Consider the following 16,106-nt stretch of genomic DNA (forward strand, 5'->3'; position numbering starts at 1 on the left):
TGGCTCAATTAGTTTCTCATTAACTTTGCTTTTGTACTTCCTCTCACCCTTGCTCTATATTATAGATAATGTTTCTATGATAAAGTGTCCCCATCATGACTTACTGATGTTTTATGGTAGTTGAAAGATTTATTAAACACAATTTAAGGACATTCAACCTTAGCCTCCAACACCGAAATCACTCACAAACTATCCTGGACATTCATTGTTACCCAGTGACTAAAAACAAAGACAGAAAACCAGGGACCCCGGGATAGTTGTTGACAGTAGGTGAGGGCTGCTCATCCAGGGAGGCCCAGGTGGGAGCCGATGCTGAGCCAGTGCTCCAAGCTTTGGGACCTGGGCCCAAAGCTGCATCAGCCCAGAGGAAGAGTTCTCTCTCTCATTGATATATCCTGAGGTGCTGCCTTTTAAAAATTATCACAAAGGTGCCAGATGTGCTACCAGTGACCATGTGTGAGATGCACTGAATCACCATTCTGTGTTCTAAAATTTACCTGCCAGTGTTAGAACAGCCGTTGCCAGCACCAGGTAAATAGATGACTGTTTTATAAAGGCACATGGCATTGGGTGCCGCAGAGGCTGAAGAGAGCGGGGCAGCCCGCCCAGCACACCTCCTCCTGGCTGCCCCTTAGCTTTGTGCCTGGGGAATTACTGCAAAAGCTGGCTAAATAACTCCAGCGAGAAATTTAATTTTAATTCTTCCTCTGCATCTTCCTCAAGACCTTGAAGTATCAGGGGAAAAAACCTCAGAGACTGTGAAAACTAATTCATGTGTTTTCCAGAGAAAGGGAGATAGATCTCTTCATTGCAGAATGAGGAGGATATGTAAGAAACATCCAATTAAAATAATATCTAAAATTAAATTTAGCTACTGGGAAACAAGCAAAAATGTCTGGGTCTCTGCTTCTTATTACTGTTCATAGAGTTTGATCCCTGAAAAGAGAAAACCCTGACACAAGGGTCAAAGGTAGTAAGAGGAAGAGTGGCTAGACTGTGCTGGGCAATGAGAGGATGCAGAGGCATGGCCAGTGGAAGCAGCACATTCACATTCTTGGTGATTAGACGTGAATGATGGGTATGATGGGCTGACCATGGCATAGACTAACATGGAAGAAAGGGAAGGAGCCCTGGCCAGTGTGGCTCGGTTTGTTGGAGAATCAGCCTGTAAACCAAAATGTTGCCGGTATGATTCCTGGTCAGGGCACATGCCTAGGCTGTGGGTTCAGTTCCCAGTCAGGGTGCATTTGAGAGGCAATAAATCAATGTTTTTCTCCCTCTCTCCCCCCATTTCCACTCTCCCTAAAATCAGTAAGTATGTCCATGGATAAGGATAAAAAGAAAGAAAGGGAAGGAAACAAGGACTTGGGTAGAGAAAACCATATTGATGGGTACGGGGGCAAAGAGGTAGGAACAAATTGATCAACAAGCATAGATAGTCCTTAGCTGCTGATAAGATAAAAAGCAAACAACAACAAGAAGAATTCAGCTCCAAGTAGGTGACTCATTTTTGCCCAGGACTGAACCAAGGCTTATGGAAAATCCAAAGTCAGCAGGGCATACTGTGACCACCCTCTAGACAACAGTAAATGGGCCTGTACTTGAGAAGCATTGGCAGGCTCTGGCCTGCTGCTAAGTGGCACATGCTAGGTAGTCATCGGACCTGCTATGTTATGAAGGAGAATGCATTTCCACCAGTCAGAGCCATAAGAATAGCTCATTTGATCACATCCCTGCAAATGCCAAGAGACAATGACTTAGACATTAAAATTCTTCAAATGAAACGTGGAAGGCCACCAGAGATTATTGCATAAAGGAATGTGTGTTATATGTAATATAAGGATATATTACATAGTAATAACCTCGGTCAACCCTGACAGTTACAGCTTATCACAGTTAAGGTGTTCATAAAGCCATTTTAAGTGACCTGCAGCTTTGGAGGCATCTCGAATACCTTCCAACAGCATGAAGTTCAAGGTTATTCAGTAAATAAGAATGCATCCTAAATTCAGATGATTTTCAGTTGATTATTAAGCTCATGTAGTATGTATGAATCAAAATAAGGGGAGAGCAAGAAGACAACAGTCTTCTGAGGAACATGGAATGGCAACCCCAGAACAGCAGGAGGAGGGAGCAGGCACGGCCAGCCGGAAAGAGGGGAGGCCCAGGACCGGGGAAGGAGGCGCAGGCACGCCTTCCCGCCTCTCTGCACTCTAACCTTAGGAGCCCCACTCCACACCAAGTCAAACACGTGAAATTACATTCAGACACAATAGTAAACGTGATTTCAGACTGTAAACAATTGAAAACATTTGTAATTATTAACTTACTGCTCTGAGTAGTTCACTTAACTTACAATCAGCTGTCATTTCCAGGTAATCTTGCACCTCTGGGAACTCCTGTGAAGGTCTAACCTTCAAACTGTTTTTAAATATCCTGGACTTGAGAATTTAATAATTAAAGAGGGTTAAAATGAAGTCATATTTTGAAGACACTTGAACAATTATTTCAATTCTGTTATTTTTAAATTTGGGGGCCAATACGTTTCCTTGTCAGGCTTCAGGCAGTATTCAAGACCTCCTTTGGGGGCCCTCATAGACTCTAAGTATTGAAACCTAAGTGCCTAAAAGCTAGAATGGCCATGGAGGGCTGGCACTGTCACTGTGCCAAGGGGACACAAGCTGTTTCCATGTCCTCTCCACCAGAGCTCTCCATCCAGGATATCCCACCAGTAACTTTAAATAACAGCAACTTGCCCTGACTGTTCAGAGTCCTCTCAGCTTTCACTTCCTGCTATTCTTGCCACGATAGACACCAGGAACATGAAGGGCGATTCTAAAATGCTAACTAAACTGTACTTCCACAATTCTCCCTCTCAAGCTTGTCTCCACCGTAAGACTTTTCCTTTCTTTAGAATGTACTTGACAGTACTGTGTCGGGATCATTTGAAGTCCCTTTTTATTATATCCTATCAGGAAGTCACTGCAGTAAATACATAGCATTTTTACCCTTTTAATAATAGACACAAAAGAGATGAGAGACCATCACAGATTAAAAAAACGGACTTTGTGAAATGTTTCATACCTTTCTTTGTTTGGTTTAATATTGATGTCACCAATGATATGAATGTCTGCAAATTTTATTCTAAACTTGCTCAGAAGGGAGGCCATTCTGAAAATACAAGGAAAGAAAAAAAAAACCTTTGTCATTTCATATTTAGCTACGTTTCACAGAGTTTTGTGTTTAAGATATCCAAAGCAATCATGTCTTATGTCCACTTAGCTTTCAGACAGTCTTTCATTACTGTTTGATTTTCATTATTGTACTTGATAGATATATTAACTGTGGATCAAGCTATTCTGCTGAAGGCAAAAAAAAAAAAAAAAGATCCTGTAGGTACAGACATTGGAAATAGCAAACCCAGCCTTGCATTATGTTTCAGGGAACATAATGTAGAGCTGCCAAAATGTCTTTATCATTTGAAAAAAGAACAAGTTTTAATACTTATTGACTACTATTTTGCTGATAATTTTTAGAGTTTACTGTCCAAATATTGACAAACTAATAACTATATTGTGGACTCTGAGAAAGAAGATACCCTCTGAGAAGGGCTCCTGCTGGCTAACTGGACTCAAATTTAAAATCAAAGCCAAGCAGCTATTTCTAAATAGGGGCCTTGCACACAAACTGCACTTGTGGGAGAGGCCTGCCCTGCACCGCCTGCCTCCGGCACTGAGCTGGCTGTTTGCACTGTGTCCGGCCATCTGAGCCTGCTCTTGTAAAGAAAGTCTTGGAATTTGATTTCAGCCAGTAGGACTGAGGCTTTCTCAGTCCAATCAGAGCTGCACAGCTATAGCTGCCTCAGCATCTTCTTTGACCAGAATGACTCCAATCTGACCAATGGTGAGGTTGGTCTCAACAGTCATGAATTTACACCCTTTCACACTACAAAACGGGTGCAGTGACTGCAGAGTCCAGCAGCTGGGTGGCAGCGGGCCAGGACTAGGACCAGGGGCAGCTTCTCGGGTCTCCCCTAAGTGACCCCTGCTGCAGTGCCTGCTGGGAGTGACCGTGTGTGGGCCTCCCAGAAGGAGCTGTTGGACACAAATGCCAGCAGGCTCTTCCTTTCTGGGATTCACTTACTAGTCAGAACACAATAAACTTTATACAAGATAACGATACTTTCATTCAAGACAAGATGAGGCTTCTGTGCCAAACTCCTTTTTGAAAGCATTTTGGTGGCAGAGGATAAAAGGACAGTGATTTGAAAACTTACACAGATAATTTATTGACTAGAACACCAAGTAACTATGAAGCATATCATGGTGGATTTTCTTTAAATCTATTGTACTTCAAAGTCACTTAAAGTTCTTATAATTGGAACATTAGAACAACAAACATCCAAAATGTGCTAATGCAAGTGATAAGTTGCTTACGCAATCTTTTCTTCTTCAATGCGGTTAACCTTCCCTCCGACATAGATTCTTAATTTACAGTCTTTCCATTTTTTCCTGAGAGTCAAGATATAGGGGATAAGGAGTGTTAACCCTGAAAAAAAGTAAATTATGACAGAAAAAGTGAGTATCTCTTACTGAAAGAAAATGAATGGCTTCACATCTTTTTCCATTCCCATATTCATAGCTCCTAAATAATGTAAAGTCTTTGGAGAGCACAGAAATGTTACTCTTTAACTGCTATCTTTTCCATATACCTTCCCATGCTGTTTGTTAAATTTGTCAACACAGAAATTCTGGTCCCTAGAGTATATTCCAGAAAATTTTACCTCCATCATCAAACAGCCACCAAACATCAATTGTGCCTTTTCCTTGCTTCTTTTTAAATTGGGTGCTGGCTTCTACCAGTTTCTGGTTGAACTCCCCCACATGCATAGACTGGATTGTGTTAATGCTGCTGTCTGCAATGAAAGGGAAAGTAGTATATCCATTTGTCTTTTGAGGAAAGGAACAAAACAACTTTCCAATAGATCCATTTAGGAAAATAGAGGAAGGGTCATGAATTAAGAGTTTTTCTACTTATAGGTAAATAGTGAACTGTGTTTACTGAAAAGGGGAGATAAAGGTTGATCGAACATGTGATAATTTGTATCACCTTCGGTAGTTTAAAAATTTTTTAAAAATTCTTTAACCCAGAATATGTTTTAGAGAGAGGAAAGGGGGGAGAGAGAGAGAGAGAGAGAGAGAGACATCCATGTCAGAGAGAAACATCGACTAGTTGTCTCCCATAAGCACCCTGACCAGGCATGGAACCCGATATAGGCATGTACCCTGACCCGGACTTGAACCTGCAACCTTTTGATGTATAGGACGATGATCTAAGTGAGTGAGCCACCTGGCCAGGGCTGAAAATTTTAGATATTGGTTTTATGGATTATTTTCAGATTATATCTTTTTCCATTCCCACATTCACAGCTCCTAAATAGTATAAAGTCTTTGGGGAACACAGAAATGTTATTCTTTAACTGCTATCAGTTACTGGTCTCAGAGTGAAATCATTACTTAGACATGAAACAATCTAAATTAGCTAGAAAAAAATCCTGAGTTTTACAAATTTTGGATATAACTCAACTTAATCGTATTTTCAGATTTACTCAAAAGTAGAACATAGGGCGATCAGTTTTCTGGAAAGAAGTAATTGAATCAGTAGTATTCCTTCATTAGACAGTCCCTGGTGTGAATTCCATGAATGCAAATCGCGCAGGAGGCCAGGGATGATGTGCACGACTGTGTGCGACCTTCAATCCTAACTGTTTAAGGAGCCTTGTGAAGCTAAAATAAAGCCATTTGAGCTATTTCAATTTCTGTGAATGAGATCAAAAACCCAAGAAATATGGGAAGACAATTTTTTTACTTGAGCTATAATTAAGGGTGCACATGAAATAGTTGAAAAAAATGTTAATGCCATTTCCAATCCAACATGGACACAATGAAAGTGTTCCGGGGAACGAGGCCAGGTTTGAACTAGACTTGTTTCTTCTGTTTGCCAGTAGGGGTTTCTTTGCTACACTGTGTATATTATTTCTTATTTCCATGTCTTTCAAGGTTGTGACTTTATCGCTTATTTCAAAGAGGTGGTGTCACCGTGGTGCTCGGAGGAGGGCTGACAGCCGTGCAGACCTTCCTCTCTGATCTAAGGGCTTCTAAAGATGCTTTGTTCTGTCTTTTGCTGTTTTCCTGTTTTGGGCCTCCCTGTTCCTAAGCAATTATCTTATATTGTTTTTATCTTCCCAGGACTGCTGAGGGAGAAAGTAAATGCATTTACAAAATGGACCAAACCCTGCCCCCACTTACACGCACATCAAAGCCTCTGGAGGACTCTGAGCATGAGAACCTGGAGGCAGAGTTGGTCTTGACCTAGATCTCAAAAGAGCTAAGCAGCAGAAGCCCAGAGCAGTGCAGGGGCCTGCACTGAGCTGTGTCTGAAATTTTAGGTGTTGGGTATAACACACAACCTTACTTTGCTTTTCCAAACAACGATCTGTGTTGACTTTCGAGGAGTAAATTTTTGCCAAAAGTATTGTGATGCAGAAATAGGCTTCCAGAATAAATAAGTCCCCTTCATTAGTAAGGATATGAATGCTGCCCTCCTCGCCATCAGCTAAAGAATGGTAAGAATACTATTGGGCTATGACTTCTAAATTTCCATCACTTTTCCAGACTGTGCTACTGAATAGAGCAGATTTGATGGATAGTTACCTCTTCTCATGAATTAACCAAATAGTTGGAAAGAAAAAAGGTGACAGCATCCAGATGGTCAAACGCTAATGTCTATAGCCTTAAAGTCCTGATAATACCACCAACATTATTAGATTTAAACACATTGTTTTCCTAGACAATGGCATTTTAAGGGTGACAATACAGAATCCGCTTTCTTAATTGTCCATGCAATATTGCAGGTACCTAAGGGAACCTCTGGCACTTGAAGGGGTATATAAAAAATATATATATTTTATATGTATATGTAAATTTCACCCTTGGGTTACAGTAGGAAAACAAGGAAACAAAACCAAACCTTTACCAGTGTAGGAGACAGCTTCTTCAAAAGGTTGGATTCTGTCAGCCTCGCCTAGAAGGCTGCTAGATCTCAGCTTGGATCTTGCCATTTGACTTCAAGACCCTCCTACAGAAGCCATCTTTCCCGGGCTGCACAGCAGTGAATGACTCCAGTAACCAGGATTATCAGTTGTGTGACAGAATAAATGTTAACGTTCTAACTTCTACCAGCAGAGGTCGCTGTGGACCTCATTAAACTCAAAACTGCAGTATTTCTGTAAAGTTTTCAAAAAAACAAAAAGCAAAAACAAAAAAAACCCAAATGTTTGAATCAGCTGTGTATGAAACTTATAGTGGGATTTTTCATTTCCAGTCCTCTTTAATACTTAGATATTAGTGCACTACGCAGCCACTTACCTTTTTTAGAAGGTGTCTTAGTAATGTTCAACTTGCCAGCTTTTTTAAACAAGCCTCGGATGCCTCCACTTCCTTCCTCACTGTCGTTGTCTTTGATAGTCGCTTCCAAAGCCAGTCTCTCCTGTTCTAATTTCTCTAACTCATCTGAGGAAAGAAGACAAAGTCACTTACTAAACTCAGAGAAACAAACGTTTTAGGAATACTCATAAACCATTTTAATGTTAAAATGGTATATCTGTGATAAAATAATTATCACAATGTGATTTTTTCTGAGTGATTATTAAAAATTAATATAATACCAGTGAATTAAATTAAGAAAGTAATAATGACCTAAAAATAGCTCTCTGTGTTAATTATAATATATGAAAGTTACTACATTTTTATTGGTAAGGGCTAGTTAATGTCATCTTTAGTCACTTCATGCAAAAACCAAACAGCCAGATCCATTGTACATAAGATCTGATACACTGAAAGCCACTGATTTTCTGACCTGAGCCACTGAGTCAGGTAGTTTACAGGCGGAAGTGACCGGATTACAGAAGTATGCTAGGTGTAGGCCAGGCACGACGATGCCTCCTGAAGCGAAACATAAGACTAGAGAAGAGGAATTCAGGAAAGGCAACCAAATCTTACAGTAAACTTTATGGGCTCTGAATACAAATGACGGCGACGAATGTCCACCTTGAATTCTTCCCGATAAACAAAATACTTTCTGGAGTGACCAAAGTGAAAGCAACCAAAGCTAAAATGTCTGTGTGCTTGTCTGGGTTCAGATTGCTAAAACAGGTCTCATGACATTGGAGTCTGGAATAACAGGCTGTGCAGAATTTCCTGACCATGGTTCAGACCCACTATCCAAACTTTGTGTTGTATCTGGCTGCCTTTTATCTTTTGGGGCTTTTGATTGTGATGAAAAACTCCTAGCTGCTGTGTAATGTGTCACAGCATTCTCTGACCTCGCCTGCCCCGGAGCAGGGTAAATAGACTTTGAGAGCAGTCGTAGGACAGTGCTGAAGAGGGGTGGGCATTCCTGCCTCCAGTGCACACAGCGACCCTCTGGTCAGATCCCCTGGTCTTCTTCCCTGCTGAGAACTGAGCCTTAGAAAATGAGCAATGTTCTGAGACAGAGAGTAGAAAACCTAGATTCAGTGTTACAAAACACTGGTGAGGCTTCTGCAAATGTCAGCCCTCAGAGCCTGTTGCCTCATCTATCTGGGAAGCGAAGCTATACAAACTCTAGATTTATCAATTATGTACTAACTAAATCTGTCAGGACAGTCACATCCCTAGACAGTGCTGTTATTCAGCTACACAGAATTGTCTGGCCCCTTTCCAGGTCTTAGCAATTAATCTTTTGCCAGTGGCATGAGATGTAAGGTCAAATCAGCCATGTGATTTCCCCAAAGCTTCAAAGGTTCTCAAGATCAGCAGCTATAGAAAACCTGAGAAATTAGACTGATGGTATTAAAGCTCAGAAAGGAGTTTCTTACCCCTGACTTTTGAAAGGTGAGTACAAGCTGTATTGCGCTGGGGATCGTGACCGATTATAGCTCTGCTGCTGGCTTTCTGTGACATTAAACAAGTCATTGCCTTTTTCTATGCCTCTGATTTCCTATCTGTGAAATGGAAAACTGTATCCCTTTTCCCTTTTCCTAGCATTGCAAAAAGAATAAACGACAGTTCTTGTGTAGTGATTTGGAGCTCCCTAAAGAGCAAAGCAACCAGTGCATTCTACAGGCAGTGTATTTATGCAACTCCTGCAAATGGGCTTAGTCATGCAAAGCAAACTGAATATTTTGGAGAGCCTGAAAGTTCTTTTAACTGTTACTATTTATTACACACTCTCCAGGTTCCAGGAGCTGTGTGCATGTTATTCCTTGGCAAATAACTCTGAGATAGTTACTGTGATAATTCTCATTTGTGGATGAAGAAACTGAGGCTCGGAAAGGTTGAGTAACATGTCTGATGTCTGATATCACCCAGCAAGTAAAAGGATTCAAGTACAAAGAGGTCTGCTTGATTCCAAATCCTGCATCCTTCCAACGTGAAAGACCTTTTGCTTTTGGTGTATTGCTGTTATGTCAGAGTTGTCTTATTAACCTCCAGCTCTTCATCATCAGAGGAATCCAGACATTCTTAAGCATGTGGGATATATCAAGTTAATTTCTCCAAACTGCAGCCCCTCAAACATACCATGGTAAAGGGAGGGACCCTAAAGATTCAGGTACATGTCTCAGGCTGCCCAGAGTAGCAACATCAGCATCATCCTGGCCCTGGGTGACGGCACCCAGGGGCCGTATTATTATCCATATTTTGGGGTGCTGCAGGGGGCAGCTGTAGAGTAACTGCTCTTTGCAGACATCTGGAAGGTGCATATTTGGAGGGTTCTTTGGGGGCAGCTGTAACGACGAGTGGAGAGGAGTTCCCTTTGCTTCCCCTTTTTGGCTGGCTCCAGCACACCCTGTGATTGGCCAGTTAGTTGCCATGTTCTTTGTCCTCTAGTTTGGACAAAGGAGAACAGAAGAGAAATCCTCCTTTGTAACCGAGTCAGCTGGCTGAGTACACTGGGAGCTGCTCCAACAGTCTGCTCGAAGGTGGGTGCACAGCCCATGCTGGACAGCGTGAGCTGCAAACTCCCAGGCCTGAGGGGCAAAGCCAGACTTGGAATGAGTCAGTTTCAACAGTTCCCTCAAAGATGACAGAGACAGAGGCTATTCTAAAGGCCAAACTCTGCTTGTTGGACCATCTGGAGTTTTCGGATCCATACAGTGGTGTGATCTTCGGCACAGTGATTTTGCAAGTTCTCATTAGAGTTAATTCTTAATTATTCACTTTGTAGGTGATCTAAGGCCTCCTTCTGTGTACTCCCTCCTCTCTCATTTCAGCACCGAGTAGAAGGGATGTTCTGATGCTCTGATGGGATGCTCTGCTCTGGCAGGGATGAGCCATCTCTCTGGTATACTGCTTGCCTATGTTTGCGTGAGAAATCCAGAGCAGACTCTGTCAACCATTTCTTTCAACAGGAGGGGGCAAGCTGACCATTAGGCACAGGCAGGTGAGCCAGGTAGAATGGCTGGAGAGACATAAACTGCTTTCCACAGGGCTGACAATAAAAACGACTTACTTCATCACTGCTACCATCACTATCATACTACTTTTGTGAGATTCCGGGTTCGCAAAGCCTTTCCATGTGGTATCTAATTTGATCCCCATGCCAACACTGGGATGCAGGCAGAGCTGGTAATAGTCTCCCCATTTTAACATAAAGGAAACTTGGGTTCATCCAGTTCTAGTGATTTGCCCAGGGCTGCACAGCCGGTGCCCAAGCCCTCTGCTTCCAACGCTAGTGCTCACCGCTCTTTACCATTGTTTTTCAGTGACTGCACTGACTGGCCAGCATCTGCCAGTGGGAGGAACACCCAGTCTGCATTTTTTGAAGAACCCCTCCCACCCAAATTTCCCAACCAGAGAAATTCACATAGTGCTCTTCACTTCCTCCATCCTGTTTCAACATTCATGACCGAGGGGCACAAAGCAGTTGGAAGATACATGTCTGTTCCACCCCCACTAGACGGCAAACTGCTGAAGGAGAGTGTAGGTTCTATTTTATCACCACCATTTACTGAGAGATCGTTTTGTGCCAAGCAAAGTCACACCTTGGCACTCATCAGCTTCAGATCTCGTCAAACCCTGTACTCCTCGCATTTCGATGAGAAAAAAATGTTTCAGCACTCGGCTCTTGCTCGGGACTCGTCGTACTTGCTGGAACTTGTATGAGTTGCGGCGCTGCCCCCAAGAGAAAATGCTTCCTCTCTGGACGAGTCCCGAGGTGCCACTGCACAGTGTTGAACACGAGGCAGCCTTTGCATCTCTTAGTGCGAAATACTAAATCTCTAGGCAGGCACTGTGATTATTCCAATGTGAACGTGTGCAGTGAAACACAGAGGGTAAATAATTTGACTAAGGTCGCACAGCCAAAAAGTGTCAAGCTGGGGTTTGAGCCCAGGCCCGTCAGAGTCCTATGTTTAGACTTCACATTCTCTCTCTCAGTTTTGTAGTTTTCCCCACACCCCTCTGCAAGTACCACCATAACAAGTACTCAAGGACAGTTTGTGGAAATAAAAGAACAGGTCAGTGCTGTTAGTACAGCTTAAAACACTTGAGAGTATTTTCTCTATAAAGGGAGAAGAATAAGTGGATGTCAGGGATAAGGTGTGTAACGTGTGCGTGGGGGGGGGGCAGGTACAAAAGACAGTGTTTGAAAAAAGGAGTTAATGCTGTGACCAGAGGGAGAAAGAGCGGGTTGGTGGTGTAAACCAGGCTGGAAGGGGACTGCAGGTAGGACTGGTGGGATTAATCAGAAGAATGAAGGGCAAGGAAAGGGGTCCTTTCCCTGGAAAGGGCCACCACCTATGCATCAGGTGGGAATTTTAATCTTCCATGTTAGGTAATTCCATACTCCATCTCAATTTGCAAAGCCACAATAATAGAGAGAGAGTAAAATCCTGCCATTCTCTCAATGTAAGATTAAGAGAATCCCTGATTTGGATAAAAAAAAAACACCTTAGGCTTTAGCTTCTCTCTGTTGAGTGAGTTTATAACCAATTGTTCATATATAACCCCAAACAGTTCTTACAGTGAAAATAGTGAATCCTGAGCCGTATCTTCATAAAAATGCCAAACCACTTGAATAGTAGTTATTCTATTTTCATGTGCTTTATAAATTGATTGTATGGTAACCAGCTGGAGTGACCATATTTTGAAATCCAATCTAGTGCTGAGATTGCCTCAAATGTTCTCTCCTCAGTCTTTTTTTTTAAAGGTATTTTTTTAGAAATAGGCAGGAAGCTGCACATCACAATTCACTCCGAATCTTAGGGAGAGAGAGCAGTCAGTGATCTCACACCAGGAAGAACAGCAGGGAGCACAGGGAACCCCCCTGAGGAACTGCACCCCCTCCCACTTTGCGGCATCCTTCTTCTCTATTAATTATTAAATCATGCTTCTTCCTCTGGTCAATCAACTCAAAGCTGTAAATGCTCACATGAATCAACGTGCCGTAGCCCGGGCAAAGTCTAGTTGGACCAAAGGCAGGAAGCAATCCTGCAGTGGCCACCGCCCAGTGAAATAGTTATTTACTGCACTGCCATCTGTCTCTATTTTGCTAAGCCACTTCCTCAGACACGGCAGAATCCCTGTGCTCTGAGATGCTCATAAATCGTGCAGTTCTTACATGGAATACTTGATCACAATGATTGCAAATCACATGTCATCACTCGATTTCTTACCAGAATAATTTGGACTGTCTACTAAAGTTGGCAAACTCGCTAAACACCCCTGGGAAGTGAACAACATGAAATACTGAGGTTTTTGTGTTGTTGGGTGATAAATTAATTTATTAAGAGACACTATCAGCCACCAGTATTGAATGAGTTGCTGCAGAGTGCAAGTTAGAATGTTATGAGTATCGATCTTATTTATATAAAAAGTTACTCTTCACATAAGCCTGTGGCACAGAATGGAAATAATTGTCATTAGCTAGCAAATTACCTATAAAGTTGATTTCTATTCACTGCTTTATTAACTACAGTATATGGGCACTCAGAATTGCTAATATTTCCTTTAAATTATAATCTGTGATGACACCTTGGTGCCTGTGTTGGAAAAGCTATGATGATAATCATTAGCATAGTGTAATGCAATACTTAAGATTTATCAGGCTCTTATTAAGCCTTATATTACAGCATAATATAATGAAACACAAGCTTATTTCTTCCAATTCAAAATCTAATATGAGGGTTGTGCCATAAATTAAATAAACTTCAAAACAATGCATGGAAATTCAGTGTAAAGTTAATTTCTATCATTATGCTGTTGTTTTTCTGCATGTTCCTCATGTATTTGTGTAATATTGGGTTTTTTTAGCCTAGATAATTGGTACTTATAGTTATTTTATTAGCATCCAACTATAATTTCCCTTTCTTGACTAAGAAGCAGAAATATTTCAAACATCAAAGTTGATATAAATCAAATACATCCCTTGGGAAATTAAAAGGGGAATGCAGATCACTGCCAGGATTCCTTCAGAAATACCACATGCAAAATGAGCTTCTGTATTGCTTTATGGAGCTAAATTGATGATGCATTTTGGTGGATGGAGTCGTGAGGGGTGGGAGCAATATTTTTCAGCTCTATCACATCTTTCACATGAAGAGATCAAGATAACATACAAAGCAAAGATGTAATCTGAATATAATTGTACGTTGTATTCTGGTGAAAAACATTACAGCACAAAAGGCAGACAAAATTAAAGTAAAATGTAGAAATTTAGCAACAGAGCAACCTCTTAATATTAGGTTCTTATAAGTGTCCTCGATGTCACGTCTGTCTTATCACAGACAGGCAGCCCCGTGCTGGGGCTTTGGAGAAATGGGTGGAGATAGCCTTGTTCCATCCCCACATCTCAGGTTTTACCACTGTCTCTCATGATGTAAGTCATTGTCTTCTCTAGCTTTCCTTTTCAAAAAGTAGAATAGTGCTTCAATCAGACATGTGTTTGAATCTCAGCTCTACCAACTACTGGCTTGGTGAATCTGGGGTAAGCCTCAATTTCATTAGTTAGAAAATGGCATTAATGATCATACTTTCCTCAGAGGGTAGTGGGACGATAGATGTTGTCATATATGTGAACGTGAGACATAATACATGGCACATGGTAAGTACTAAAAATGTTTGCTATTGTTGCTACTAGTGTATTAAGTTCAATTAGGAAGGAATATATAAATTAATCATGAATACCGAGAGGGTGTTAGTATATTTGGTTTCTAAATGTATTGTAAAATGTTCATAAAAACAAAAAGGGGACATAACAGTCGGAGATTGAAGATACTAAAGGTAACCTTCATGCTACAATGTTGCATAGGATGGACTCTGTTTTTAATTTGTTTAAAGCTCTTTGTACATAATCATAGAGTGTACATACCAGATCGTTGTTCTCTATCCTATACAAACTCTTGATCTCTAGTTTCTGCTTCCTTCTCCTCTTCCCTTACAACACACCAGAATGATTGCATCAGAGAACTCACCTAATCCACTCATGTTTCCTCCTGTTATGACGGAGACAATGTGAAATGGCCAAATAGAATCTGGACCCACGAGGCGCCAGCACCCTCAAATCCCCCGCAGGCTTTTCCTCTCTGTTGGCCCTACCCAGCAAAATCCTGGTCCTCCTACACCCTGGAGGCCAAATGCCGCCAGAGAATAACTGGACAATGAGAGAAACTGCTCTGGCTTCAAAAAAAATTGAGACTAATGTGCACAATCCTCCTCGATTCATCACTCCACTCTTACAAAACCACAGATTTCATGAAGCATTTTTCTTCTGTGTCAGGTCAGCTCTTCCATTCACACCTTTCTCCTAATCCCTCCTGTTCCCCCAGGATCTTCCTCCAAGGCCACCCCCCCCACACACACATACTTTTTTTTAACTTTCATCTTCAACCTCTCCCACTCTGTCGGCCCCATTTCCTCAATCTAAAAACATGGCTCTGTCTGGCATTCTAAGGTCTACAGGTCTCCCTATGGTAAATCTCCTCAACATCTAGACTTCTCAGGATGGCTGGCCACATCCATATTCTCTGCTTCATCATCTCCTATTCTGTCCTCCACCCACTGTAATCTGGCTTCTGTGAACACAGGTTGACAGGAATTACTCTCACTAAGATGATCTGTGTTGTGTCAATTACATTTTATTCACCAGTCTTTCCAGTGTATTGGCGTGTTAATGATTCTTCTCACTTTGAGCACTCTGATGCCGCAGCACCATGGATGTCTGGTTCGTTGCTTCTCTGATGGCTCACTGCTTTCCTTCTGTGGGGCCTCTTTCCTGTGCTTTAGGGCTCTTGACTACACACACTTTGGGCTATATTTTCCAATGTCATAGTTTCAACTTTCACCTTCACTGGGATGTCTCCTGTGTTAGTTTGGTAGGGCTGCCATAACATGTGCCACCAAGTCAGTTGCTTAAACAACATAAATTTATTTCCTGCAGTTCTAGAGACCATAAGTCCAAGATTGAGGCGGTAGCCAGTTTGGTGTCATTCTGGTGTCTCTCTCTTTGACTTGTAGATGGACATCATCTCCCTTTCCTCTGTGTTTATATGTGTCCTAATCTCTTTTTATAAGGATGTCAGTCCTATTGGATTATGGCCTACCCTAAGAATCTTATTTTACTTTACTTCTTTAAAGATCCTATCCACCAATATAGTCAGATCTGAGGTTAGGACTTCAACATATGAATTCTTGGGCAACACAGTATGGCCCATAATATCTGCTAAATCTACATCTTCAGTTCATGACTCTTCTTTAAGACCAAGACTGTCTCACTGCCTATTGGACATTCCCAATAGAATCTTCCACAGGAGATTATTTGAAACTGAACCAGGCATTCCTTCACTAAACATACTCCTCTTGTGTTTCTCATTCCATTGGTAGAGCCACTACCAGAAGTGAAAAGGAATCTTTTCACTTCTCCCTCTCTCATGTCCTATCCATGGATCCAACCCTGAAATACTTCTCTTTGTACCTCCAAAGTACTCCTGTCCTTCTCTCTCCATCCATAACTCTAGTTTAGGCTGTCACCTTCTCTAGCCGTGACTAAATGAAAATCTTTTTTGATTT

The 16,106-nt window shown here is 41.6% G+C and overlaps 1 protein-coding gene across 4 annotated transcripts in view; it reads right to left on the reverse strand.

The window, feature by feature from the left end:
* Nucleotides 1–16,106, reverse strand: part of SLC12A1 (solute carrier family 12 member 1) — a 77,036-nt gene that overhangs the window by 6,311 nt on the left and 54,619 nt on the right. For all 4 annotated transcript variants that reach the window (XM_037156475.2, XM_037156473.2, XM_037156472.2 and 1 more), the window contains 4 exons: nucleotides 7,428–7,571; nucleotides 4,784–4,915; nucleotides 4,437–4,548; nucleotides 3,085–3,171 (listed from right to left, as the gene is read on the reverse strand). In XM_037156475.2, coding sequence (XP_037012370.1) covers nucleotides 3,085–3,171; nucleotides 4,437–4,548; nucleotides 4,784–4,915; nucleotides 7,428–7,571 — 475 coding nt within the window. The remainder of the gene's footprint in view (nucleotides 1–3,084; nucleotides 3,172–4,436; nucleotides 4,549–4,783; nucleotides 4,916–7,427; nucleotides 7,572–16,106) is intronic.

The sequence above is a fragment of the Artibeus jamaicensis genome, unplaced genomic scaffold (assembly GCF_021234435.1).
Source record: "Artibeus jamaicensis isolate MK-2021 breed Jamaican fruit bat unplaced genomic scaffold, CSHL_Jam_final contig_548, whole genome shotgun sequence".
In the NCBI taxonomy this organism is placed as follows: Eukaryota; Metazoa; Chordata; class Mammalia; order Chiroptera; family Phyllostomidae; genus Artibeus; species Artibeus jamaicensis.